The 27,496-nt window shown below is 36.2% G+C and overlaps 3 protein-coding genes across 7 annotated transcripts in view; 2 read left to right on the forward strand and 1 right to left on the reverse strand.

Annotated features, from left to right (window-relative positions):
- Nucleotides 1–9,382, forward strand: part of LOC106054210 (TOG array regulator of axonemal microtubules protein 1-like) — a 47,075-nt gene extending 37,693 nt beyond the window's left edge. For 4 of the 5 annotated variants that reach the window (XM_056022855.1, XM_056022857.1, XM_056022856.1 and 1 more), the window contains 12 exons: nt 156–324; nt 460–606; nt 2,062–2,167; nt 2,541–2,627; nt 2,938–3,086; nt 3,200–3,358; nt 4,378–4,504; nt 4,590–4,690; nt 4,897–5,092; nt 5,261–5,477; nt 6,337–6,423; nt 6,558–9,382. In XM_056022855.1, the coding sequence (XP_055878830.1) occupies nt 156–324; nt 460–606; nt 2,062–2,167; nt 2,541–2,627; nt 2,938–3,086; nt 3,200–3,358; nt 4,378–4,504; nt 4,590–4,690; nt 4,897–5,092; nt 5,261–5,477; nt 6,337–6,423; nt 6,558–6,817 (1,805 nt within the window). In that variant the 3' untranslated portion in view covers nt 6,818–9,382. The other variant, XM_056022858.1, reaches the window with a different exon arrangement.
- A 151-nt stretch (nt 9,383–9,533) lies between these two features.
- Nucleotides 9,534–16,996, forward strand: LOC106051483 (adenylosuccinate lyase-like). Its single transcript, XM_056022861.1, has 2 exons — nt 9,534–12,551; nt 13,478–16,996. Exon 2 carries the CDS (start codon nt 13,485–13,487, stop codon nt 14,931–14,933), a length of 1,449 nt encoding a protein of 482 aa, XP_055878836.1. The 5' UTR covers nt 9,534–12,551; nt 13,478–13,484; the 3' UTR covers nt 14,934–16,996.
- A 587-nt stretch (nt 16,997–17,583) lies between these two features.
- Nucleotides 17,584–27,478, reverse strand: LOC129925010 (cell growth regulator with RING finger domain protein 1-like). Its single transcript, XM_056022862.1, has 6 exons — nt 27,322–27,478; nt 23,437–23,555; nt 22,334–22,505; nt 22,005–22,167; nt 21,364–21,471; nt 17,584–19,143 (listed from the first exon to the last, which is right to left on the reverse strand). Exons 1-6 carry the CDS (start codon nt 27,444–27,446, stop codon nt 18,625–18,627), a joined length of 1,206 nt encoding a protein of 401 aa, XP_055878837.1. The 5' UTR covers nt 27,447–27,478; the 3' UTR covers nt 17,584–18,624.
- Nucleotides 27,479–27,496: the final 18 nt, after the last annotated feature.

A 27,496-nucleotide genomic window follows, 5' to 3' on the forward strand; every position in this document is an offset into this window, starting at 1 on the left:
CAGCAGGCAGGGTTTTAACTAGTGGCAGTCCAATGCACTTACCATGCACGCCTATTAAATATTTTTAATCACCACAGTAGTAGAAGTATTCCTGTTGAGATCAGAATTGCCATTCGAAAATCTCAGATAATCACACAATCTAATTTTCTTTTCAGCGTTGTCAATATCTGGCTCAGCATCTGGTTCAGGAACCAGTTTAAACAGGCCGACATCACCAACCAATATAATTGTGAACAACAGTCCAAGCCCCTTGGCCAAGCCCTTAGCAGCATATCCACCTAAGCCCCAAGCCCCAGCTGTGACTACACGAAAGACATTAAAAACGTTAGTCTTGATTTCTCGATGTAAAAGATTTTCTATTTCGAAAATAGTTTTTAAAAAAAAAAAAAAAGCCCCACTGTAATTTAAGCCTCAATAACTAATTGTGAAGCTTCTGTGTTTTTTTGTTTGGTGTTGTAGGAGCAACGAACCAGTGTCCACCTACCCAATGCCAGTCATGTCCAACTTCACCCCGCTGGATGGGGAAAGCCCAGAGGACTGGAAGCCTTTCAAAGACAGTGAAGGGGCACTGAGGGATCTCATGAAAAAACTGGAACAAGAAGATTGGTAGAGAAACATTTGTGATTGTAATAACATACAGAATATAGATTGGTAGAGAAACATTTGTGATTGTAATAACATATAGAATATAGATTGGTAAAGAAACATTTGTGATTGTAATAACATAGAGAATATAGATTGGTAGAGAAACATTTGTGATTGTAATAACATAGAGAATATAGATTGGTAGAGAAACATTTGTGATTGTAATAACATAGAGAACATAGATTGGTAGAGAAACATTTGTGATTTTAATAACATAGAGAATATAGATTGGTAGAGAAACATTTGTGATTGTAATAACATAGAGAACATAGATTGGTAGAGAAACATTAGTGATTGTAATAACATACAGAACATAGATTGGTAGAGAAACATTAGTGATTGTAATAATATACAGAACATAGATTGGTAGAGAAACATTACGGAATAAGTTGTTGGCAAGGCAACGCCTCATCTAAACTGTTGCAACGTCTAGAAAACATCATTAAAAAAGCATCAAAAATTACACTCACAACATTACCACATTTAAAGGAACTTTTTGAACAAACGTGCCTAAGAAAAATCGAAAAAATCTTGGAAGACAACGGCCACCCGCTCCATCAGAACTACGCCAGGTCGTCGCGAAGTGGGCGACTGCTGTCAATCAAAACAAGAACGGAGCGGTACAAAAACTCGTTCGTACCTCACTCGGTCAGACTCTATCACCGCCACTCCTTGATCAGGGAACATGAAATGCACCAAGATACCTGTGTGTAGTCGCTGAATGAACTCTTCATGTTGTCTGTTGTATTTATGTGTATGTTTCTGTTGTGTTGTCTTTATATGAGAAACGAGTCCTTGTAATCACAACAAATTTCCGTAAGGATCAATAAAGCAGTCTTAGTCTTAGTCTCTTAGTCTTAATGGCACATACTGTAGACTGGTGATAATAACAAACATACATTCTGTATGCTTTAGACCCTAACTATCTAAGAGACATAAACATTATGGGTGTGAATTTTTTAAAATAATCTTAAACATGGGCCCAAAGTTGGTGATTAGCTTTAATAATGCTGAATAGTTTGTATTAATACTAACTGTTCATCATCTTAAATTTAATGAAAATCAGCAGTTTTGAAATAAAAAAGTTTGTCAAGAAACAACTAACATTAACATAATACTAACACTGATAACAATTTAAAAAACACAACTATGAGATTATGGTTTCAAGTTGTTTTTTTTAATATAAAATGTTTTAATTTTATATAATAAAAGACTTGACTAATTGACAAAAATCAGACTAGTACAAATGGCTACATTTTTGGTAGTCACCTTTCAATGTTTTGACTTGTAAGGCTTCAGTCAGGTGTTTTGTTACAATGTTTTGAGATTGTTGGTTTTCATTTTGTTACTAAAAAAAACTACTTGAAATACAAAAATTTGGTGAACAAATGAATTGACAAATATTTGATGTTTTAGGGAAACCAAATGTGAAGGCATCACTATGTTGAGGAGAATGTGTGTATATCATCCTGATACAGTATTAGCATCATTACATTCAATTACATTGGCTATTGTCTCTGAGGTAAGTTTGTTAACATCATTACATCCTAATACATTGGCTATTGTTTATGAAATTACTATACGCATCATTATCTTCCTGGCTCCAAAAATTCCTGTAATGAATGAAGTAAAAATTGCTAAGCTTGTAGTGTCTCAACAATGTTGTGTATGGTTAGTGACTCCCTTTTTTTTAAAGTTATTTTTAGATATTCAACATTGTTAGAAGATTCATACAATTTTTATGGCTGATTTGAAATAAGTTGAGTAGACTGGTGACTCGAAATATTTTCTTTTGATGTGAATTTGTTTTGTTTTTCTTGTACTTAATTTGCCTTTCTTTTATGAAGGAAAGACTAATGAATAAAATCATTCAACTTGTTTCTTGTTGGAACCAGGTCAAAAACTTGAGGTCTCAGGTTTCAAGGTTAGCCATTGTTTGTGTTGGAGAAATGTTTCAATCACTGAAGAAAGGGATGGACACTGTAAGTACAGCCTTGAGTCAGATTTGTTACCAGTCATGCAGCCTGGACTTGATACATTAATATAGTTCATATACGTCCTAGCCTTAGTGGTTATTTAAGAAAAAAAATAAAAACAACTTAATAAAACAACTGACTTTGGATTAATTTGATTTGAGTTTTATTGAATGTCAGAAGTGTGCAGTCCAGACTCTATCACTGTTCCCCCCCAACATTAAATGATGAAGATTGTATTTCATAGTGAAATAAAATAAGTCAGTCATAACAAATACATGACACAAGTTTTGATCATTTTCACATTTGTGTTGTCCAGGAGGCTGAGATTACTGCCAAAACCTTGCTGGCCAAGGGGGGAGAGAGTAATCAGTTCATCAGAGAGGATGTGGACAAAGCTTTGTGCAGTCTGGTGGACAACTTGAGCCCGCAGAGAGCAATGCTGGCCTTAATACTTGGTGGTGCCTCGTGAGTTTTGGATTAAGTTGAATGTTACTCAAGTATTAGCTTACAATGAAGATCCTCTTCTTGATATACTCTGTTTACTTGTTATCAAAATTCTTTTCTTTATGTATTGACAGACACAAGAATGTTCAGATTCGTAAAACTACGGCGCAGTTTGTAGTTGAACTTGTGGAGAAAATGGGTGCTGGTAAAATACTGAGTGGGGTCAAGGACATAACTGATAGGGTGTTGCCAACTGTTGCCAATTTTGCTATGGATAGTTCACAGGAGACGAGGTGAGTGGAAGTTCTGTTTGGTTTCAGTTCTGGATGAATCTAAAACTATTTAGAAGAAGTACAAGACTCTACTGGGGGCCTTGATAGGCTTCTATAGTGATGATGACTGATTTCTATGACCAGAGCATTTCATGTTTTTTTGCTTCTTTTAACTCAAGCTCCTGTCTTTGCTTCTGTAAAAAAACAAAACAATGACCTTGATTGAGCCTTCAATGACTTAGACTTTATTTATAACAATGAATTTTTAGTTGGATGAACTGCCTTTCTTGATAACATTTTAATATTTGTTTCAATATTTATTGACATAAAAAGCAAAGTTGTGTTTATGGTATTTATGCATCAGTTTGGAAAGAAACATTTTCCCCACTTATTCTAAGAAACTCCAAAGCTAAAACCATGGGAATAAAAATCATAAAGTTGTTAGCTAAATTTTAAATTTGTCATCCTTTTTCTGGGTAATGTCAATGCCTTAAAAAAATTAATTCAATGTCATACTTCTTTCACTTCTGTATCACTGGAGTCCCCATCATATTTCTTTGGTAGTTTCTGTTTTTATATACTGAGCTAGAAACAGTGAGAAATACTTTGACTTCATGAAATGTTGATTTACTTTGAACAGCTACTTATTTCAGATACTATGGACTTACTAAACTATATTGTCTTTATATAGTATGGACTTGCTAAGAGACATTCTATGGTATTTCTTTCAGATATTATGGACTTGCTAAGAGACATTCTATGGTTTTTTTTTTCAGATATTATAGACTTGCTAAGAGACATTCTATGGTATTTCTTTCAGATATCATGGACTTGCTAAGAGATGTTTTATGGTATTTCTTTCAGATATTATGGACTTCCTATGAGACATTCTATGGTATTTCTTTCAGATATTATAGACTTGCTAAGAGACATTCTATGGTATTTCTTTCAGATATTATGGACTTGCTAAGAGACATTCTATGGTATTTCTTTCAGATATTATGGACTTGCTAAGAGACATTCTATGGTATTTCTTTCAGATATTATGGACGTAAAATACTGCACATGTTAATGTCTCACCCAGAGTTTGAGAAAATGTTGAGCAAACATTTACCAGGCAACTTGTTGAGAAATGTTCAAGATGTTGTGGACAATTTGAAACAAAAGGTTTGAAGTCTTTCAGTGTTTGACTACATTGGCTACATAGAGTTCTTTACCTGTGACTCACAATAATTTGTCTTATAATATCCAGGGTTTGGGTGAAAGGCCAAGTGAGCTCTCATCAGCAAGGTCAAGGAAGTCTGGTCATGGTAGTCGATCAAATTCTTCTGTGCGTGGAGGGTCAGCTAATAGGTCAGTAGTACATTGTTGTGCTAGTAGTCTAGTAGGGCTCGCTCGTGTGATTCTTCATTTCTTTGATCCAACTGGGAATGAATGTAAATAAATCCAGCTCCACTTTAGCAACACTAAACTAGCTCAGCATTGATCACAAACTATTTCCATCCAAACTTTTTTAGTTTCTTGAGCTCAGTTTCATAATTGTTTCTTTCTTGATCCAGTCCTGCAGAGGGTGCAGCTCCCGTTCAAACTCAGCGTCGCCCTCTTGTTCGAACGGATGAAGCTCGCATGGAAGAAGTGAAAAATATGACAGATTTGTTGGCGGCCAATAACTGGCAACAGAGATACGAAGGCATTTCCAAATTCCAAGCCATGTGTGAAACTTATCCTCAAGTAGTGTCTTCTCAAATTATTAAGGTCAGTGAATTCTGTTTACTTTTCAAACATAGTTTGACTAAAACTTTGGTTGCTGAACGGTAAAATACATGGGCATATAAACTCATGTGTGATATTTGATAAAAAATGTGTCATCGATGGACCTCCTAGCTTATTTTGTAATTGCACATTTTGTTTCTTTCTTGACAGATATTTGACAAGTTTTTGCCCAGACTGACCGATTCTAATTCCAAAGTCAATCTGTCTGCCTTGAAAGTGATGCTGGATGTTGTCCCTTTGATCAAAGACTCGATGGGGAGTGTCATCTCTCTCACTGTCAGCGCCGTGGCTCCGAACCTTAGCTCTAAGAATAAAGAGATTTACTCCACAGCGGCTGAAATAATGGATGCACTGATAGACAATTTGGGTGAGACCAATTTCTACTTTGCCTGATCTGTCTGTTTCTTCCCATCCATGTTATTTCACTATGCAAATCTTTCTGCTCAAAAATTTTATGAAAGTAATTTGCTTAATGTTGAGCTACAGGCTGTGTGTATCGTTGCGCTGAGGATGAAGTTTTCACACTTGAAGTGATTCATTTTGTCATCATCATCATTCCTTTGAGTTCCGCATGGAACATAGGGCCTCAGCAAAAACAGGCCACTCTCCACTGTCTCATGCTAGTTTTTTCATGGCTTCCCAGCTCTTTCCGATCCGCTTGGATTCCTCTAGTATACTGCGTTGCCATGTTCTTTTTGGTCTTCCTCTACGTCTTGTTCCCTGGGGGGTTCCACTCTAAGGCCTGCCTAGCTCTGTTGTTGGTTTCTGTTCTAAGGGTGTGACCAATCCATCTCCACATCCTCTCTAAGATCTGCACCTCTATATATACAGTTTGGAGTTTTCTACTTTGTCGTACCAGTGTATTTTTAGGATATTTCTCAATCATCTGTTGATTAAGGTCTGTACTTTTTTTTTGTTGTTGCTTCAGTTGTTCTCCAAGTTTCAGAACCGTACAGTAGGACCGCTTTGACATTAGAGTTAAAGATTCTAATTTTAGTCTTGTTTGAGATTTGAGGAGATTTCCATGTTGGTTTTAGCTGTGTAAATGTCTGACGCGCTAGATTTATACGCCTTTAATGTCTTGATTCATTTATTAGTTACTGACTTATCTCTCTTTTACCTTTGCAATTTTTAAAAATAAACACTGAACCTATTTCCTATGTTAAAGTTGAAATATCAAAACATTTTCCTTCAGATTTTACCATATTAGTTTCATTTTCTTGTAGATCTGACCATGTTAGTTCAACCATTTGCCAACCAAGCCATCAATGCAACATCCAAGAGTAAGGCTGATATGGTAGACAAGGTCTCATGTAAGTTTTTAGTCAGAACGTAGGTCACTTTGCAATCTCTTTACATGTAAGTTTAGTTTTCCAAAAAACAAAAACCTATTTAATCTTTACTTGTTTAACATGTCCAATTTTTCCTGTGTGAATTTAACTTTCAGATTTAGTTGAAAAAGTTTACCCCCGCAAGCAGCAGCCCATTGTGCTTCACGTGCTGCCGCTAGTTTGGCACTTGCTCGGCTCTATGAATGCCAGCGGGGCAGCGGTGCATGGGGGCAATGTGGAGCTCCGCCAGGCCACTGCAACACTAGTCAACAAGCTGTACGAGTGCATGGGTCAAGCCTTACTAGACAAAGCCAGTGCAGAGCCCAGTAACACACAAAGGCAAATGCAGATGTTACAAAGCTTGATAGACAGCTAACAGCACGGTCACTGAATTCTTATTAACTGGACATTTGAGAGGGTTAAGGTTTTCAATACTCATAGACCTGGCTCACATACATATATATATATATATATATAGTTCATTCAGTATTCTGTGCCGCCTACACAGGCAAGAGTAAATTTCATTGTTTATCTCATTGGTATAAATGAAAACAAATACAAGGAAATGTTTTGACACAATATTTTTTTTAAAATAGACATCTCATTGCCACTTATTAATGTACAAATAGTTTCAGTATTACTGTGTGTCTTTTGGACACATGAGCTAGGCACTTTGAAATGTCAGAACACTGTGTTACAGGGTAGACAAGGAAAAGACATTGACTTGGTGTTGTATCCCTACACAACTAGGAACATCAAATTAAACCATTGTTTGGTTTTTGTAAGGAATAACTTTTGTAAAAAGTAAGTTTAATAAAATAAAATGTTATGAACAGGACAGATCAAACTTCTAGTGTAGTTTTTTGTTTTAAAATACTTTTTTTTGTTTTTGAAGCATTTGTAATTAAATTTAATTTTTTTTTTAAAGTGTGAAGTCCAGTTTCACTTTGTTTTCAAAGAAAATTTAAGTAATAAAAATGTTTAATTACTATCAATCATTCTAGAAGAAAAAACAAAACAATTATACTCTGTATTTTTGTTTCTGTTAATGCTATATCTCTTATTATACCAGTCCAGCCCCTGCCTGTGATATCACTATAGCCAGTCATGAAATCTGTGATTTGATTTTTAACCAGTGTACCACATTCACAACATTTGTATTTTATAACTTTATATTCAAAGCCTTTCTATGAACTGGAACAGGTGGACAGTTTTGTACATAAAGATAGATTTTTTTCATTTCGCTATTTATAAACTTAAACATTTGTATTTTATAACTTTATATTCAAAGCCTTTCTATGAACTGGAACAGGTGAACAGTTTTGTACATAAAGATAGATTTTTTTTCATTTCGCTATTTATAAACTTAAACATTTTCGACTTGAACCAAAGTTGTTTGCCCTTGAAATTGTATGTATGTATTTATAGAGCCCACTGTATTAATTTATTGAACAGATATCATTGTGATGAGCACCTGTTTAGTGACTGCTCCTGTATACTTAATTAGCTCATGCAAAGGATGACCCACAAAACAAAATCTAGTTATCCCCTGGCCAGGTAACGGAACTTAAGTCAATGTCATGACTTTACCTGATGTGACCGTCCACTCATTCAGCATAGAGTTGCAAGGATGGCTGCCTGGTCGTGTGGTTTGCACGCTAGACTCTCGTTCAGATTCATCGATGGTCCCGGGTTCAAACCCTGCCCGCTCCCATCCCCCGTCGTCCTGCGTGAGGCTTGGACTAGGAAGTAATTATCTTCAACTCTGAAGGAACATCCGAAAATTATAAAACATCCTACCCGGCCAAGCAGTGAGTTAAAGCATCTTTTGCAACGAAATCAATTTTGTCCTTTCTTTTGATGCATTGTTGACTTAAGTTGTTTTAAATCACTCATCGCTACTCTAATGTTTTGGTCCAGTTGTATTTCATAGACTGTATTACTGTGCGTTCTCCATTGGTAGACACTACAAAGGTGGATTTCATTTTATCATTATATTTAACTTTCATGTACTATAATCATTTAGAGAACTTTGTTTATTTTATCATCATATTTATTTTCATGTTTTTCTTTTGTAAATGATTCTAAGTACAGTCAAATTTCCATATCATTCAAATTTCATGGGAACAACTTAATAAGTTCAGTTTTTCTGATGTTCTGTGGAATAAGAAAACTTGTGACTGTACATATGAATCAAATATTTATAAGTGAGCTTATTTAGAAACTGTATCAATTGAGCTCCATGTCATAATGAAGTGAGACAAAATATCTGACGAACTATTTTTTACCTTTGAATTTATGTTGACATTTATGTTGCTTTCAGTTGACTTAGGACTTATTTCATTGTCCGTAGAGAGAAAATTTTGTATTTGTGCCTTTGATTTATCTTTATCTCATTGAAGATTTCATTCTAGCATGTCTATTATTGATATGCCTTCCCAAAGTTAGGTTATAATATTTAGCTACTACCTTGTTTCTTGTGCCAATTTTTTTTACTCAGACATCATTCAGACGACATCCATCTTTTTGTTGTGCACTTATGTAGCCACGGAAACTAATGTACAATTAGGTCAACTAAATAGCTTGAGAATGTAACAATTATGGAACCCAGGAACTATTTCTACAGTGACTTTGTGTATTTCATTTTGTACTGGTTTGATGATTAGTTTGAGAGCTAACTACATGTTAGTTAAACATTCATTAGTAACAATGAAAGATGAAATTCTGGATTTTATGTCAGAAAGTAACATGCTGTCAGCTACTAGGCAGTGTATCCCATCCTGCCTTTGTGCAGAGGACAGAATATTTGTTACTTATTTTCTCCAGGTATGCAGAGACATAGAAATATGTTCATTACAATTACGGCCAGATGTGAAATGCCTAGGTTGGAACATTTTTTTGTAAAAAAAAAAAAAAAAAAAAAAAAAAAAAAAAAGCAAAATGAATATCATTCTCTATACTGGAGAACAAAGGAATCTGAAATTGCAGAACTATTTGCTACAGTCAAATAAACACAAAGACATGAAGGTAGCTCTTAGTCATCCACATCAAATGTGTAGCTGTAATATAGCCAGCTCAAACTATGAGTCTTCTAGAGCCCAGAAAATATTTGACTTTCATTAGACATGGCAGTAACATAAGGCAGGAAACATTTGACATTCACAAGACATGGCGGTCACATGAGTCAGGAAGGATTGTTTCACATTCAAGTTAGACAGTATGTAGACTACTTTGGAAATGTATTTATGTATTTTATACTGCCAGGCTCATATATACAGTCTTGGTCTTCTATAGATTGACACCTTGCTGCTAACATACATATATATCAGATCATTCTGATAAGGTACATTATACCAATACATTCTATATACATATTTGTACACTAATATACTTGTTGCAAATTGTCCATTCAGTTTTGAAACTATGTATTAGTAACTCCACATTGTGAAGATCACATGTTTTGTCCAGACCATAAATTTATATATTATATCTAGACTGGAAACCGGAAACAAATTCTTATCCGCAATTGATCGATTCACAGACCTATATATAGAGAGAAATTTTTATGTTCGTAACTCTTTTTCAAGCTCTAAGGGAAGTCACCCCAATCAATCATTTCTGGCTTAGAAAAGTAATGATCTTTAGTTTTCAAAGTGTAGAAATAATACAAAATCATTTCTCTGATTTTCTTTAGAATGGGCTATTACAGAACTATATATTCACGCTAATATATGAAACAAAGCCATTTCCATTGAGATAATGTTTTTAAAATCCTAGATCAAAATAATTCATGTGTGTTGATTTTAATCATCTTATGTACATTTAAATAGATTGATTACCTAGATCTTTCTAGATTATGTATCTAAAAATTGCAAAATAATAATTATGAGATGAGAGTACTCTAATTTTTTATATTCAATTAGGCTACTAGATCTAGATTTAAAAATTAAATTATATGTTACATAGGTTAGCGTTGAAAACAACAACTATACCTCTTATAGCTACTTAACAAAATAATGCCTTGTTTCAACTTTTTAAATTTCATGACATTTTTTGTAGTTTTAAAAGATCTCCATGTCCAGTCTGGATACAGTATATACAAGTCTATGGTCCAGACCTTTGACTTGCAAATGATCTGATAGGAATACAAACTCTTGAGTTGTTTTTGTTTTCTTTATATTTGGTGTTATTGCTGGTTCCAACATTCTGAACTGCTTGGTCAACACTGAAGAATTACTGGTACATTGTATTGATCTTTTGATTTTTGTCTCTGTTTCTTTTCAATTCCGTCCATTGGTTTTATACACCTGCAGAGATTTGTATTTACGTTTCATTACATCATTCTGTCTTTAATGGGGTGATGTCTCTATGCTCAATGTCAGCTGGTTTGTTTACTTAGAACATTTTATTTTTTAAAAACTATCCATATACAATTTTAAAGTTTGTTAATATTTCAAGTAAAATCCACAAATAAATGAGCAAATATTTTGTTTTATAAAGTAGGACCAGTGAAAACATTGGTTAGGGTGAACTAACTTGACCTCATTTGTTTCAAAAGTTCTCCAGCCAATGTAAATGTTGTCATGTATGTATATTTTGTGTGACATTTTGTTGAACTATTTTGACTTATGTGCGTAATCAATTAAAGACATCCTGGAAGTAATCACTGTATCTGTGTGTTTGTTTCCTGTGTGTGCGTGTGTCTGTACAGCCATGATGAGCTACACATATATTGAATTATAAATTACAGTTATTGTCTTAGGAGTATCTTTGTGTAAACCCTAGTTGGGCTTTTTAATTAGACTTAAACTTTACAAGTCATTACTTAAATAGTTTTCTTGGCTGATTTCATGGGACAATAAGATATATATATATATTTTTTAATTCAACAATTGGCTTTGTGTCTGGGTAGAAAGAGACTCCAATTTCTAACTTCAGTGAATCCAAGTAGTAAAAGTTGAGTCACCTAAGTATCTTGGTCCAGGACACTGTGCCATTAGTTTGGTCATTTATGTCAATGGACCTCATTCACCAATTGTAAACAAAAAACATTTAGCCACGTGGTGCTTTATCTCATCTATATAATTTACGATCTCATGTTTAATTCATGATGGTTGTCACGTGACAGTTTTTTTTTCCATTGTTTTATCAATAAGATCACGTGACTAAATGTTGTTTGTTTACGATTGGTGAATGAGGTCCATTAAAAACAGCAATGGCTCACACAAAAGAAACAAAGATGACAGTCATCTTATTTCTCAATTTTTGTTTAGTGTGGACACCATCAATCTGTGTGTAAGAAACTTTAGATAAATTTAAAGTTGAAGCAAACATTTTACTACATGGATTTAGAAAAAAAGACACCAGTGAACAAGACAAATTGAAAATGTAGCCTAATAAATATTTCATTTGAAATTCATCACAGACATTTGGCTAAGAAAACTTATGGCACATTTAGAGATATGCTTTTTAAAACAATTTTTTTTCAAAAACATCTAGACAACAGATTAGCCTCTAGTCTCAAGACTATCCATAGCCCCCAGTTGGAGCCTGACTTTACACCTTTCACTTTCTACAAGAGATTTGGAGTCCAGTCTTATAATATTGCTTTGACAGGTGTGTGGGAAACTTGTACAAACTTTGACAACACAAGAATTGAAATGATCTAAATTTGGTATGGCTCACCCTCAAAGAGACATTAGATAGTAATAGACCCAATGCAATTTCAAGACCACAATACACTACACTAAGAAACCTTTGTCTTCCCAAACTAATATTTCCTTTGCTATTGAAATAAGATTACAGATCAAACAGAAAAAGTTTCAGACTCGTATCTTGTTACCTCAAAATTAAATTTCTCCAATTTAAATGTAGTGGGGAGGATATCATATACTGGGATGCCAAACTTGACCTAACACCAGTCCACAAACAGAAGCTGACCTCTGCCCCAGAAAAACCGCCAAAATAACCGATTTAAGGAACAAGCAAGGTGGTCACTTCCTTTTCTTGCTGGCATCCTTTGCCGAAGCTTGGTGTTCCGCATCTACCCCAATACCACCTTGTGTAACCCTGTTGTGTTCTTTATAATTGTTTTTTTTTCAAGGCTGCAGGTAAATACATTTTGACTGATTCTTGTATATTATATATATATTTTTATTGTTTTATATAGAATATAATCAATATTGCTACCCTGGTTTCGTCCACATGGTATGGTTAGACTACTTTTAATTTTAGGTGGGCAGCATGTAGAACTGATAGATCTGAGTAAATTTATTTTTGTGTACTTGTACTAAAGTTGTACTAGATTAGATCTAGAGCTATGAGCTTCACACACTTCTTATGAAGTTTCTTTACATCCAGTGCGTGGATTTGTTCTGTTGGACCTCATTCACCAAGCGTAAACAAACATTTAGTCACGTGATCTTACTGATAAAACAACGAAAGAAAACTGTCACGTGACAACCATCATGAATTAAACATGAGATCGTAAATTATATAGAAGAGATAGAGCTATTAGTGCTATGTCATGTTTCACTTATATATATATTATATTTCTAAGTCTAAGAGATATAAGTGTACATTCCTTTAACTTGCCCATCATTGGCCTGCTAGTAGTGTATAGATAGTATTCCATGCTAGATCATAAGTACTGGATCTATCTAGGCGCTAGCTATGGCTATAATTTAATTGGATTTTATTTATTTTTATTTCTTATTGCCCTGTTTATATTATGACAATTATAATGTAGTTTTTGAGATGCCTTTAGAAGGAAAGCTCTCTCTGTATATAATTGGGGGGGGGGGGGGGGTCAGTTCCTATTTTGTTTTGTCCAGTCGAGCTCGTATCATGTCTAATGTCATGAGCCAAGCTCATTGTATCCCATGTCTTTTGTGAGTCAAGATCTCCTTGTTTTCTGTTCATCTTATTTGATAAGCTAAGCACGTTTTATTTTGTGTCTTTATTACCTTGCTTTTGATTTCTTTGATTTTTTTTCTATGCTTTGAAACTATTTTATTTATAATGTTTATGTTGACAGCTGAAAAATGTCGCAAGACAGCACAGATTACAACACCTACAGGACTCCACTTTCATCTCGCTATGCTAGCAAAGAAATGAAAATTAATTTTTCAGATCAGAAAAAATTTTCAACATGGAGAAAGTTATGGCTTTATTTGGCTCAGGCCGAAAAGGAGCTTGGTATAGACATAACGAATGAGCAGCTTGAGGAAATGAGCCAAAATTTGACTAACATTAATTACAAGCAGGCGGCAATGGAAGAACAAAAATTCAAGCATGATGTGATGGCTCATGTTCATACCTTCGGGGCTGTTTGCCCAAAAGCTGCTCCCATCATTCATCTTGGAGCCACGTCCTGCTATGTCGGTGACAATACAGATTTGATTGTACTCAGGGATGGATTGGAAATACTTAAACCAAAGCTTGCCACATGTATTGCTTTGCTAAGAAACTTTGCCATGGAGCACAAGGATCTCCCTTGTCTTTCATATACCCATTTACAAGCTGCACAAGTTTCTACTGTGGGTAAGAGGGCATGTATATGGGCACAAGATCTTCTCATGGATTTGAAGAACATGGAAAGAGTCAGCAGTGAACTTCGTTTTCGAGGAGTCAAAGGCACAACTGGCACACAGGCTAGTTTCTTGGCTTTATTTGATGGAGATGCTGCCAAAGTTGAAGAGCTGGATAGGAAGGTTACTGAGCTTGCAGGCTTTAAAAGTCACTTCATCATCTGTGGACAAACGTACTCCAGGAAGGTTGACGCAGAGGTTCTGTCAGTTTTTGCAAGTTTTGGTGCCACAGTTCACAAGATTTGTACTGACATTAGACTTTTGTCAAGTTTTAAAGAACTTGAAGAACCTTTTGAAGCTGATCAAATAGGATCCAGTGCTATGCCTTACAAAAGAAATCCTATGCGATGTGAAAGAATCTGCTCCCTTGCAAGGCTTCTCATCTCATTGGTGATGAACCCTCTACAAACTGCATCAGTTCAGTGGATGGAACGTACTTTGGATGACAGTGCCAACCGCCGTGTTGTTCTTCCAGAAGCCTACCTTGGTGCAGACGCTATTCTCATGACTTTACAGGCTATATTTGAAGGCCTTGTGGTTTACCCCAAAGTCATAGCCAAAAGACTGGGGGATGAACTTCCATTTATGGCAAGTGAAGCCATTCTAATGGCCATGGTAAAAGAAGGAGGTAACAGACAGGAATGCCATGAGAAGCTCCGTAGTCTAGCAATACAGAGTGCTTCTGTCATGAAGCAAGAAGGACTTTCTTGTGATCTTATTGACAGGATAAAAAAAGACGACTATTTTAAGCCCATTTTGTCAAAACTGGACGGCTGCGTGAATCCCACAACATTTATTGGAATGTCGTCATCTCAGGTTGAGACATTTATTAAATCGGAAGTGGATGAAGTATTGGACAAGTACAAGGACAAGTTGGTCAAGTCAGTCAAGCTTGAAATCTAGTATGTCAGTGAGGACAAATAAATTGTTTTGGTTCGAATACAAGTGATCTGATGAATTAGAAATATGATTGTAAATGACACGGTTCAAAGTACATTTCAGCGGTAACAAAAGTCTTTGTCTAAAATTTCAAGCAATTCTATGTTCTGGTTAAATTGCGTTTAAAAAAAAAATTTTGTTGTGTTCAATTAAATGCTCATTCTTCAGTTTGGGGCATTATTTATAGGGTCTTTTATCCATTTTATATACAAACAGAAATTTTTTGTTTACGCAGATACCGTATTAATTAATTTTTTTTTGCTGCCACCATGCTCAGGATGAAGGGCATTAATGACACTTTCAGGTTTATTTGGGTTTTTATAAACTTGATTTCCCTTTGTTTGGAACAGATGAGTTTCTATACTGCCTTGAGTGTTGAAAAGTTGATTAACTCAAGAAAATTTACAATCAGAAAGAAAAAAAAAAAGTGGCCACCTTGATTGTTTTTTTTAAATCAGTTGTTATGGCATTTTTTCCAGGGCAGAGGTCTTTATACCCCACCCTGTATATATATATATCTATATCTGATATATCTATTGTATCAGAGTCTGAAAGCTAGTCACCTGTAAAGAGTAAAGCAGAACACCTGTAGTTTCACAAACTGACGTATTACATGATGTGTGAATTTTGTGTGACTTTGTCGTCCTGCAGGTGAATTATTGAAACTAGACCAACTTGACGACAGAAAGAGCAATGTTGAATTTTTGGAGACTAGTCTCCTAGTCAAATCTAGTCTTATCCTTCAAATTGTATGTATGTATTTATAGAGCCCACTCTATTAATTAATTGAACAGATATCATTGTGATGAGCACCTGTATATTGACTGCTCCTGTATACTTATTAGCTCATGCAAAGGATGACCCACAAAACAAAATCTAGTTATCCCTGGCCAGGTAACAGAACTTAAGTCAATGCCAGATTTTACCTGATGTGACCGTCCACTCATTCAGCATAGAGTTGCAAGTGATCCTACCCGGCCAAGCAGTGAGTTAAAGCATCTTTTGCAGCGAAATTGATTTTTATCAATGAAACATGAAATTCTGGATTTTATGTGAGAAAGTAACATTCTGTCAACTACTAGGCAGTGTATCCCATCCTGCCTTTGTGCAGAGGACAGAATATTTGTTACTTATTTTCTCCAGGTGTGAAGAGACATAGAAACATGTCCATTACAAGTGAGGCCAAATGTAAAATGCCTAGGTTGGAACATTTTTTTTGTAAAAAAAAAAAAATACAAAATGAATATCATTCTCTATACTGAGAGAACAAACAAATCTGAAATAGAACTATTGAACGCCTGTAATATAGCCAGCACAAACTATGAATGTCTTCTACAACCCAGAAAACATTTGACTTTTTCTAGACATGGCAGTCACATGAGTCAGGAAGGATTGTTTCACATTCAAGTCTTATTTAGACAGTATATAGACTACTTCGGAAATGTATTTTATACTGCCAGGCTCATATATACAGTCTTGGTCTTCTATAGATTGACATGTTGTTGCTAACATATATATACAACAGACCATTCTGATACAGTACATTATAACAGTACATTCTTTATAAATTTAATATACTTGTTGCAAATAGTCCATTCAGTTTTGAAATGATGTATTAGTTAGTAACTTAGTAACTCCACATCATGAAGATCACATGCTTTGTCCAGACCTTTGACTTGCAAATGATCTGATAAGAATACAAACTTTATGTTTCATTACATCATTCTGTCACTTATGGGGTGATGTCTATATGCTCAATGTCAACTGGTTTGTTTTCTTAGAGCATTTTTTAACTATCAGAATACAATTTTAAATTTGTTAATATTTAAAGATAAATGAGCAAATATTTTTTTTTTTTAGAAAATATGACAAATGGAAAAATTTGTTAGGGTGAACTAACTTAACCTCATTTGTTTCAAAAGTTCTCCAGCCAATGTGTATGTTGTCATGTATGTATATTTTGTGTGACATTTTGTTGAACTATTTTGACTTATGTGCGTAATCAATTAAAGACATCCTGGAAGTAATCACTGTATCTGTGTGTTTGTTTCCTGTGTATGCGTGTGTCTGTACAGCCATGATGAGCTACACATATATTGAATTATAAATTACAGTTATTGTCTTAGGAGTATCCTTGTGTAAACCCTAGTTGGGCTTTTTAATTAGACTTAAACTTTACAAGTCATTACTTAAATAGTTTTCTTGGAGAATTCAATCTATTCCATGGGTCAAAAAGATTTATTGTGTTACTTTCAACAATTGGTTCTGTGTCTGGGTAGAAAGAGACTTTAATTTGTAACTTAAGTCACCTAAGTATCTTGGTCCAGGACACTGACATCAGTTTGATAATTTATGTAAATAAGTGGGTCACACACAATGAAACTGAAATGCTGAGTTACTGGTATCTTATTTCTTAAGTTGAGAAGGGGCCAAACTAATCAGAGGACATGTCTAGTTAAACTGACTACTAGCACTCTTACATAAACTTATTCTTTTGTCTGCTGACACCATCTATCTCTGTGTAAGGAATGAGATAAGTTTAAGTTAGAGCAAACATCATTTAACTATATGGATTTAAACCAAAAAAAAAACCCAAGACGACAGTAAATAAAACCCAAAATCCTGGAAATGTAGCCTATAATAAATACTTTATTTGAAATTAATCACAGACACTTGGCTTAGAAAATGGCACATTTAGAGATATGCTTTTTAAAACAACCTTTTTCAAAGACATCTAGACAACAGATTAGCCTCTAGAGTCTTAAGACTATCCATAGTCCCCAGTTGGAGCCTGAATCTCCATCTTTCACTTCTTACAAGAAATATGGAGCTGGCAGTCCAGTCTTAATATATTGCTTTGATAGGGGGCAAACTTAAAGCTGTACACACTTTAGCAACACAAGAATTGAAAGGATAAATTTGATATTGCTCTAAGAGACATTGTTAGTAATAAACCCAATGTATTTTCAACCTTTGTCGTCCCAAACCAATATTTCCTTTGCTATTGAGACTAAAGATGTTTTCAAACATTTCAAAAAAAAGTTAGAGACTCTTTGTCTTGTTACCTCAAAATTAAATTTCTCCAATTTAAATAATCCATTTTCAAGTGAAAACACAAAATTTTGGTTTTAAATATAGAGGTACATTTCAAAACGTGGTGGATGAGCAGTAAACGCTTGGCTTCCAAATTGAGGTCCAGGTTTGAATCCTGGTGATGACTGGGATTTTTAAATTTTGGGCGCCTCTTGAGTCCAGCCAGCTCTAATGGGTACGGTACCTGATGTTAGTTGGAAGAAAGCAAAGGTGGTTGGTCATTCTGCTGGCAACATGACACCCTAGTTAAAAGTGGGCCACAGAAACAGATGACCTTCACAACATCTGCCTTATAGATCGCAAGGTCTGGAAAAAATAGTTGATTCATTGAAAGACAGTCTCAACCAGATATCCAGCAAAAATAAAATGTCATTATTGGGATCACTTCCAACTTTAGAAAGTATCTGAACTTTCTGTAGGGATCAATTTTTAAATTTCCTTCTGTCTTATTCTGCTGTTTGTGTTTCCCCAAGTATTCTGTTGGATTCTATTGTACTTAAAATATGCACAACCACAGGGTTTTTAACCAAGGCTTTCAAAAGAGGATGATTTCAGCCCTGTGCTACCGAAATCCTAGAAATGTATTTAATCGAATGTTCAACCTCTCCCAGGCCTGCGAGAAATACTCGCTGACAGCCAGATGTTGTAAATCAGTGACGCTATCTTCTTCCAGGCTGTCCTCATCACTGTCACTTAACAAGAAATACGAGTCTATGTCCCCTCGGCACATGGGGCACCTGTCTAGTAACTTGAAACAGCCCAGACACACGCAGGCATGGCGACAGGGCAGGAGAGCACATTTGGCTTGCCTGGACTGACACACAACACATTCAGAGACTCTGGGTTTCTCTTCTACGTCACTCCCTTCACTATCTGAGCCTGAGGAAGAATGGGTTACATCACTGTCTTTGTCATTCTCAGGATGATTTGAAATATCTTTAGGATTGTTTCTTGTATTTTTACCACTTTTTATAGTACCGGTATCCAAAATATTTTCTTGACTGAAGTCATCTAAAGTTGTAGAGGTGGCTTCAGATTTGTTCACGCGACTGACTTCAGAACCACTTGATAAATACAAGGGCTGAAAACATTAAAGAAATTAACTTTAGAATGGAACAAGACAAAGTCGGCATTAAATTTAAATGACATCTTCACTAAGACAACTCTTTGTTACAAGTGTGCTAATATTATATGATGTTACGTCATTGTTTGTTGTTTATGTTTTATGCGAAAGCAAAGGATCGGATGGAAATAAAAAGATAGTTATATATATCTACCTTGATAAAGACAGTCTCGTTATTATCATCATTAATTAGTAATGTCTACAGTAATTTATTATTAATCTGTGACAACAGAACAACAAGCATATAAAAACGGGATAGATTTCGCAAGGTTGTCATTGCTGGAAGTGATAATAGTTATAAACACTTGATAAATTATAAAATGCCTCCAACGGCATGCATCTCAAATAGCCTCTGACAACCAGTCAACAGCTCCTGGTCTTCATAGGTGGCTCAGAACTGTTAACACTGACATGAGAAGGGGGGGCACATAAACCAGAAAGCTTTACACTGGAGGGGCTCATAACCTTGTTAACTCTTTCTCTCCTGACGATACCAGCGTTGATTCCACCAGAAGGTGGTAAATAATTACGGAGAGAAAGAGTTAAACTACCAGCTTATCAGAAGGGAAAAACGCTGAAACCTTCGCTGTCTTGCACTTTGGGATTCAACCCTGAGAAAAAAAATCCAAGAGCTGATTACGCAGCTTCCAGCACATAGTGCTATTTTTTTGGCAGACCAGTGACGCTGCTGATCCCAAACTGCATTTCAATGTTCTGTTTAAGAACAAACATTATTTGGAAGAAATAAGTAAGATGAACAACAAATTGTCGTTACATTTGAGAAAGAAAAATAAGGCCACCTGATGCAAGTCTGATGATATATTTGGTGGGACATAAAGGTCTCTCTTATCTTATATAATACAGACGTAACTTCAAAAAAGAAGATAATTACGTCCTAAGCGTCATGCATTTAGTCATGCATATTAACCAATGACTTAAATTCTGCCAAGTCACTGGTTTTCCTGGCTAGCTCAGACAACCCATTCCATGCTCTAATAGCACTAGGGAAGAAGGAGTATTTGTACAAATTTGTCCTAGCATATGGGACAAGGAATGTGTCTTTATCTTTGTGTCTTTCAGAGTATTTCATTAAATTTTGTATTTGAAGATTATGGTTCAGTGTTTTATGTATAATTGCTACTTTACTTTTGAGTCTTCTGTCCTGAAGGCTTTCTAAATTTAGTGATTTTACTAAAGGTGTTACTCTAGTCAAATGTTAATATCTGTTTGTTATAAATCTCACTGCTCCATTTTGTGTCTGTTCCAGTTTCTTAATGTTTTCTTGAGTTGAGGGGTCCCAAATGGAGGATGCATATTCTATTATTGGCCTAACCAAGGTTAAATAACATTTTAATTTTATGTTCTTATTTTATTTATAGAAATTTCTTTCTCACATTTTTAATGAATCTATCAAAAGAACCCAAATACCGTATCTGGAAAACGAGCTTAAATTTTTGAAAGAATACGGTATAAAAAAAATATTTTGTTTTAATGGGTTTTCAAAATAGTTTTCCTGTCTGGTACAGCTATATTTTGACTGATCCCAAAGAGTCGCTATTACAGATAGTTTGTTTTCATTATATGCTTCAAACAAAGTCACGATGTTCATCTGTCTAATTCATGAAGGCTTGGGAAAAAGAAAGACAAAATGTTCTAATGATAGAACCTGGCCAAACAAAACCTGTCTGTCCTACCTCTCTACTGTCACTACAGCCTATATGGTGCCCCCTCCAAAAGTGGGAAATCTTTATGTCCCACCCTGTATATATCTATACTGGTATCTGAAGATATATCTATTGTATCAGTGTCTGATAGTGTCTTTATGCCCCACTCTGTATATATCTATACTGGTATCTGAAGATATATCTATTGTATCAGTGTCTGAAAGTGTCTTTATGCCCCACTCTGTATATATCTATACTGGTATCTGAAGATATATCTATTGTATCTGTGTCTGAAAGTGTCTTTATGCCCCACCCTGTATATATCTATACTGGTATCTGATATCTATTGTATCAGTGTCTGAAAGTGTCTTTATGCCCCACTCTGTATATATCTATACTGGTATCTGAAGATATATCTATTGTATCTGTGTCTGAAAGTGTCTTTATGCCCCACCCTGTATATATCTATACTGGTATCTGATATCTATTGTATCAGTGTCTGAAAGCTAGTCACCTGTAAAGAGTAGAGTTGAACACCTGTAGTCTTCACAAACTGGCGTATGATGTGTGAATTTTGTGTGACTTTGTCATCCTGCAGGTGAATGATTGAAACTAGACCAAGCTGATGACAGAAAGAGCAATGTTGAATTTTTCATAGGTACTAATCAAATCTAGTCTTATCTTACAACATCTGTACAGTACTTGTTTTTATATCCTATCACTAAGCAGTACATTCAGCATTAAACTTAGAATTACGGTACGCTAGACTACAGAAGCAAGGAAGGTGTGATGGTTGAATAGTAAAGCGCTGGGCTTCTGGGAACCAAGGGTCCCGGGTTCGAATACTGGGACATTTATTTTTATTTTGGGATCCTCTGAGTCCACCCAGCTCATTAGTTAGTTGGGGGAAAAAGAAAGTAAAGGTCATTGTGCTGGCTTAATGACACCCTCGTTAACAAGGGACCACAGAAAAAGGTGACCTATACATTATCTGTCCATCGCAAGGTCTGAAAGGGGAACTATTATAGTAGCAAGACAATACATATTACATGAAATAAGTTAACTGACATAAAATTAGACATTACACACAAAAATAAGCTAGACATTATTCTAGAGAAGAGAAAGATAAATCTATTAAAAATTAAAAAAAATTACAATTGAATTGTCCTCATCGGGCAGAGATGTAACGATTTGTTCATCGTTGACCAAAGTGAACACAGATACAGGATAACGTACACGAGGCATGTCTCCTAAAATCTGGCTACTAACTGCTGCAGGACATGGCAGGCTCAAGTTGTGCTCCCCAGCCTCTGGAAAACTGACATAATTAAAGCCCAATCATTTACTATTTCAATAATTTGGTAGAACCAACTAAAACATTAGTTGAAAATAAGAATGATGGCTGTTCTACAATTTAAAAAAGAATACAATAAATATCTTTTATTATGCAAATAAAAAATAGTTTTATTAAGATGGAGACTTACCTCACTTGATCTGCATGAAGAGCTTCTAAAGCCAGATAGTCCCCAGACTCCAGCACGCTGCAAATATGTCTCCCAGTTTTCAATATCAAGTCATGGAATGGATTTATTTTAGCTCCCCAAATAATGAAGATCTTGCTAGGACACAGATTGGATAACTTCATGTGCAGGCCATCTAGATAATATTGATAGACAATTATAACTTTCATTACCATCTGGATAATACTGACAGACAATTATAACTTTCATTGTTGGCGTCCTTCAGTCGTAGAACGACTATGGTTCATCTCGCACATTTTCACGTGGCTGTGGAGCCCTATTTTGGAGAGACACTCCCGTCCACAAATATTGCAGATTAAGGTGGCTTTCGCTTCGGTGGTAGAGGAGCTGGCCATTTTTTTGCATTGTACGTTTTTCTTCCAGAGCTGAGGCCCATGTTCTTTCGCTGTCCATAGCTTTCTTGGTCACTGTCTCTCTCCATCTGGTGCGGTCTAGTGCTATGTCTTCCCAATGGTCGGTATTGATGTTCACTGATTTGAGGTCCCTTTTTATGCATCTATGTAACAGAGGTGGGGGCGACCAGTTTTTCTTGAGCCAGTTGTGAGTTGTCCGTAGTGGTTCCGCAGGGTTGTTAACACCGGAAGTGGTAATGGTCTTAAACTTTCATTACCATCTGGATAATATTGATAGACAACTATAACTTTCATTACCGTACCATCTGGATAATATTGTTAAACTATTATAAACCTTCACTGCCATCTAGCTAATACTGTTAAATTATAAACCTTTATTGCCATCTAAATAATACTGTTAAATTATAATCCTTCATTGCCATCTAGACAATATTGTTAAATTATAAACCTTAATTGCCATCTAGACAATATAGTTACAATACATAGCTTCAAAAAATTAGGACTATAACGCCCTAGGCCAAACTTACAGGTAGGTGATAGGGGACGTAAGCAGGCAGGTTTTGAACTCAGGACCATTGTGACAATCAGTTCAAAGCGCATACTAATGACCACACAGCCAGGTCTAAGGGTCAGGTGAGGTAGAGTTTTCCACTAAATTTAGCAAGACATTAAAAGTAAAACTCTGCTAATCACCTTTGAGCTGTGTGTTTGTCTGGGCCAGGTGCAAGACAAATGGGTTGCACACTTTCACCATATTTCTCTGGGCCACGCCTGTGGCTATACCGGTTCTGCCACTCTGGTCCCAGGAGATGCTGAAAATAAAACCTTCAAAATTATATCAATACCCAGTCCAGTACATAGTGTGTCAAGATTAAATTAGAATACAGTGTTGTATGTGCGAGTTCCTTGTTCATTCACTGCACAAAATAGGATGACATTTTTTTTTCAAAGTTGATTGACCTAGTTCAAATAAAGTACAATAGTTGATACAGACACTTAAGTACCGGTACAAGAAACAAAATCAAGCTCCAAGTACAGACACTTAAGTACCGGTACAAGAAACAAAATCAAGCTCCAAGTTCAACTTAAATAATTTATAAGCCTGTCTTCTTTTTCCCCTGCCATGTTAGCAATTGATAATTAGCTTGAACAGGCCAATACCACTCTTGACACACAATTTCTCAAACAGCAGTACCACAGAAGACGACAGAAGAAAACTAGGTTATTACCTCCTACATGTATCCATATATGTCAATGTAATCATTCATGCAATCATTTACAGTTACCAGACAACTGTGTGCCCAGAGGTGGACACAATAAGGACGAGGACAAAGCCTAACAAAGGAAAACAGTAGGGCGGAAAACAGATTGAGCTTTCAACATTCAGCTTTTAGGACCATTTTTTTTACTAATTTCAAATTGGCTATTATTGACATACCGTATATATTATCTGTAGGAAAAAAATAGGTTTACAATCTATACCAGTATTATAAAATACCATGGAAGAAATTCAAGTTTTTTTCAAGTGCTATATTAAGTATAAGTATAAAGCCAGACTGTTGTACTCTTTAGGTCAATGCCTGCCAGATAAAGTATAAGATCCCAAAAATAGGGACATGTAATTCTCTTTTTAAGTAACATAATCTATAAGATAAGATAATCATGTAAATTTAGAATGTACTACACATGATTTTATCATATCTACAGCTAGAAGGTCTACTGAATGATCTAAATAGTAAATAATTCTAGACCTAGTCATCTAACATTCTACTTTATTAAATTGCTTCTTTTAGACTATCTAAGTTGATATATTTTTAGGGTACCGGTACCATGACAATTTGTTCATGACTTTTTGTTCACCCGACATATCACTCACCGACTTCTGGCTCACAGACAGTTGGTTCAGGATAAATCATTCACCGACAAATTGTAACTTGTTCCCAGATAAATCATTCACTGGATAGTAATATATTATATGTTTTACATAATTCGGATGTTCCTTCAGAGTTGAAGATAGTTTACTTCCTAGTCCAAACCTCCCGCAGGACGACGGAGGATGGGAGCGGGCAGGGTTTGAACCCTCGACCGTCGATAAATCCGAACGACGGTCCAGCGCAAGTTTAATTTGTTTACTTAGACTTAGGTCCTCCCGCGCCGTTCGGCGCATTGGGCGGCAAGCTGTCTCCATAATGATCTGTCACTGGCAATGTCTGAAGCCTCCTCCCACCTGGTGTCCACTGTTCTGAGGTCCTCCATGAAGGTGTGTCGCCAGGTAATACGAGGACGTCCCTGTTTGCGCTTTCCTCGTTTTGGCTTCCATGTTATCGCAACTCTTGGTGTGCGTAATTCATTTTGACGTAGAACATGTCCCGCAAACCTCATGCGACGCTCAGTCACAACCTCACTAAGTGTTCGACTTCCAGTTCGGCATAGGATTTCCTTGTTTGAGATCCGGTCTGTGTAACTGACTCCCAAAATCCGTCTCAGCCATCTCTGTTGAGCCACATTTAGTCTTTTCTCAATTTTGACAGATGACTTCCACGTCTCACATGCATATGTAGCAGTTGGAATGACGATTGTGTTGAGAAGATGTATTTTTGTCTCGAGTCCAATGGCTTGGATAGTCCAAATAGGCTGCAGCCTTTGGAAAATGCTCCCTGCCTTTCCTATTCGGCACGCTACATCATGGTAAGCATCTCCATCATTTGTTATGATGCTGCCAAGGTACGTGAACTTGTCCAGCTCTTCAAGCTTTAACTCGCCAAGTCTGACGGGGACACCCTTTGCCTTATATCCCACTCGCATAATTTTAGTCTTATCCAAGTTAATGCGGAGGCCAATTTTGGGTGCCTCTCTGTCTAGGCTCTCTGTCATTTCTTGAATGCATTTATTTGTAGCCCCGAGTAGTGCAACATCATCAGCAAAGTCCAAGTCCGTCAATCGGAGTTGTTCATGCCATGGAATACCAAAGGCAGTCTGGTTCATTGCTCTCCTCATTATGTAGTCGATGGCTAGGAGGAAAAGGAAGGGAGATAAGATGCACCCCTGTCTCACACCTGTCTCGATTGTAAAAAACTCTGTTGTTCCCTCTTCTGTTTTACTGCAGCAACTAGACTGACTGTAAAGGTGTCGTAGGATCTGGAAGAATTTTTCTGGGATACCGTATTCTCTAACTATTTTCCATAGTGATTCTCGGTGGACACTATCAAACGCTTTTTTGAAGTCCACAAAACTGATTGTTAGCCGTTGTTGGTACTCAAGACTTTGTTCTATGATATTTTGTAAAACGAAAATCTGCTCTGTACATGATCTGCCTCTTCGGAAACCTGCTTGTTCTTCTCTGAGCCTTTCATCTACAGACTGTTGAAGCCGTCTCAACAAAACAGTGCTGAAAACTTTGCCTGGGACAGAGAGGAGAGTAATGCCCCTCCAGTTGTTGCAGTCTGCCAAGTTGCCCTTTTTTGGAAGCTTTACAATCACTCCCTTTTGCCAGTCCTCTGGGACTTTTGAAGTTCGCCAACAGAGATTTAAGAGATCAGTCATTCTGTTAACAATGCACTGTCCCCCATATTTTAGCATTTCTGCTGATATCATGTCTAGTCCTGGTGCTTTGTTATTCTTTAGCACTGCAATGGCCATGGTAACCTCCTCAGCAGTTATTGGGTCTGTCTTGACCTTGAGATCATTGTCTGGAGAGGGGTCCTTGAATATGTAAGTTAGGTCTGGTGACAGTTGGTTAAGGGTCTCTTTAAAGTGCTCTACCTATCTTGCATCCTGTTCTTCTTTCGTTAACAAAGTTTTGCCTTGCTTGTCTTTTATTGGTGCCCCATGTCCACTCTTTGCTCCAGTGAGATCTCGGACAATACGATGGAGGGTTTTTGTGTCATTTCTGCTTGCAGCTGCTTGTGCCTCTTGTCCCTTCTGCTCAATCCAGTCCCGTTTATCTCGCCGACAGCTTCTCTTTACTTTCAGATCTGCTTCCCTATAGGCTTCTTCCGCTAGGCTGCGATCCTGTGTTTCATTTTTCTGATCTCGTCTACGTTTGGCCTCTTTCCTCTCATCTATCAATTTCCATGTTCTGTCTTGTATCCACCGTTCCTTGATTAATTTGTTTACATTATACCAAACTTTTGTAGCTATTAATTCAAAAAAAAAATTGCTAGAGATCGGGTATAATTCGAGTTTCTTTGTTAATTTTTAAAAAAATGTAGATTAATGCTAGACTAGATTCACTAGATTGATGGACAGAATGTCACTGTGACAATGTCAGAATTGACACGTAGTTAGAATGATTTGAGTTGTGTGAGAAATATACATGACAAGAGTCAAACAAGTCGCCCGCCACAGTGGCACAGGCCACAGTCAGCAGTGGCACTGACACAGTCCACACACAGTACTCAGTGACTCACAGACACAGTAGACTCTAAGACTGTAGTCTAGAGTACTCTAGTGTCTCTAGAGTAGTCGTAAATGATAAATCATGAGTGATACACCAACTCAACTGACCAAGGCTAAAAATAGTAAAATTACAACATTGAGACGAGATTTTATTAGGTAGATCTTGATAGAGTCAATTACCTAACGAATCCTATGAAAATCGTCATTGCAAAAAAGCACAAGACAATAACAATAATTGAAGTTAAATTGGAGTAACTTGCTAGCCATAGCAATGTTAAACTAGCCATTTTTGTTTTGGTATACATCTTTTTGTAGCTCCAACAACAAAGAGTGCTAATTTTTTTTACGTCCATAT

Source organism: Biomphalaria glabrata, chromosome 3 (assembly GCF_947242115.1).
Source record: "Biomphalaria glabrata chromosome 3, xgBioGlab47.1, whole genome shotgun sequence".
NCBI classification, from domain to species: Eukaryota; Metazoa; Mollusca; class Gastropoda; family Planorbidae; genus Biomphalaria; species Biomphalaria glabrata.

Coding starts and splice junctions, on each gene's coding strand:
- LOC106051483 (XM_056022861.1), top strand. CDS start 13,485: ATGTCGCAAGACAGCACAGATTACAACACCTACAGGACTCCACTTTCA.
- LOC129925010 (XM_056022862.1), bottom strand. CDS start 27,446: ATGTATACCAAAACAAAAATGGCTAGTTTAACATTGCTATGGCTAGCA. Junction 23,556..27,321: donor ATTTTCATAGGATTCGTTAG/GTAATTGACTCT, acceptor TTTTATTTTCAG/CATCTCCTGGGACCAGAGTG. Junction 22,506..23,436: donor GACAAACACACAGCTCAAAG/GTGATTAGCAGA, acceptor AATATTATCTAG/ATGGCCTGCACATGAAGTTA.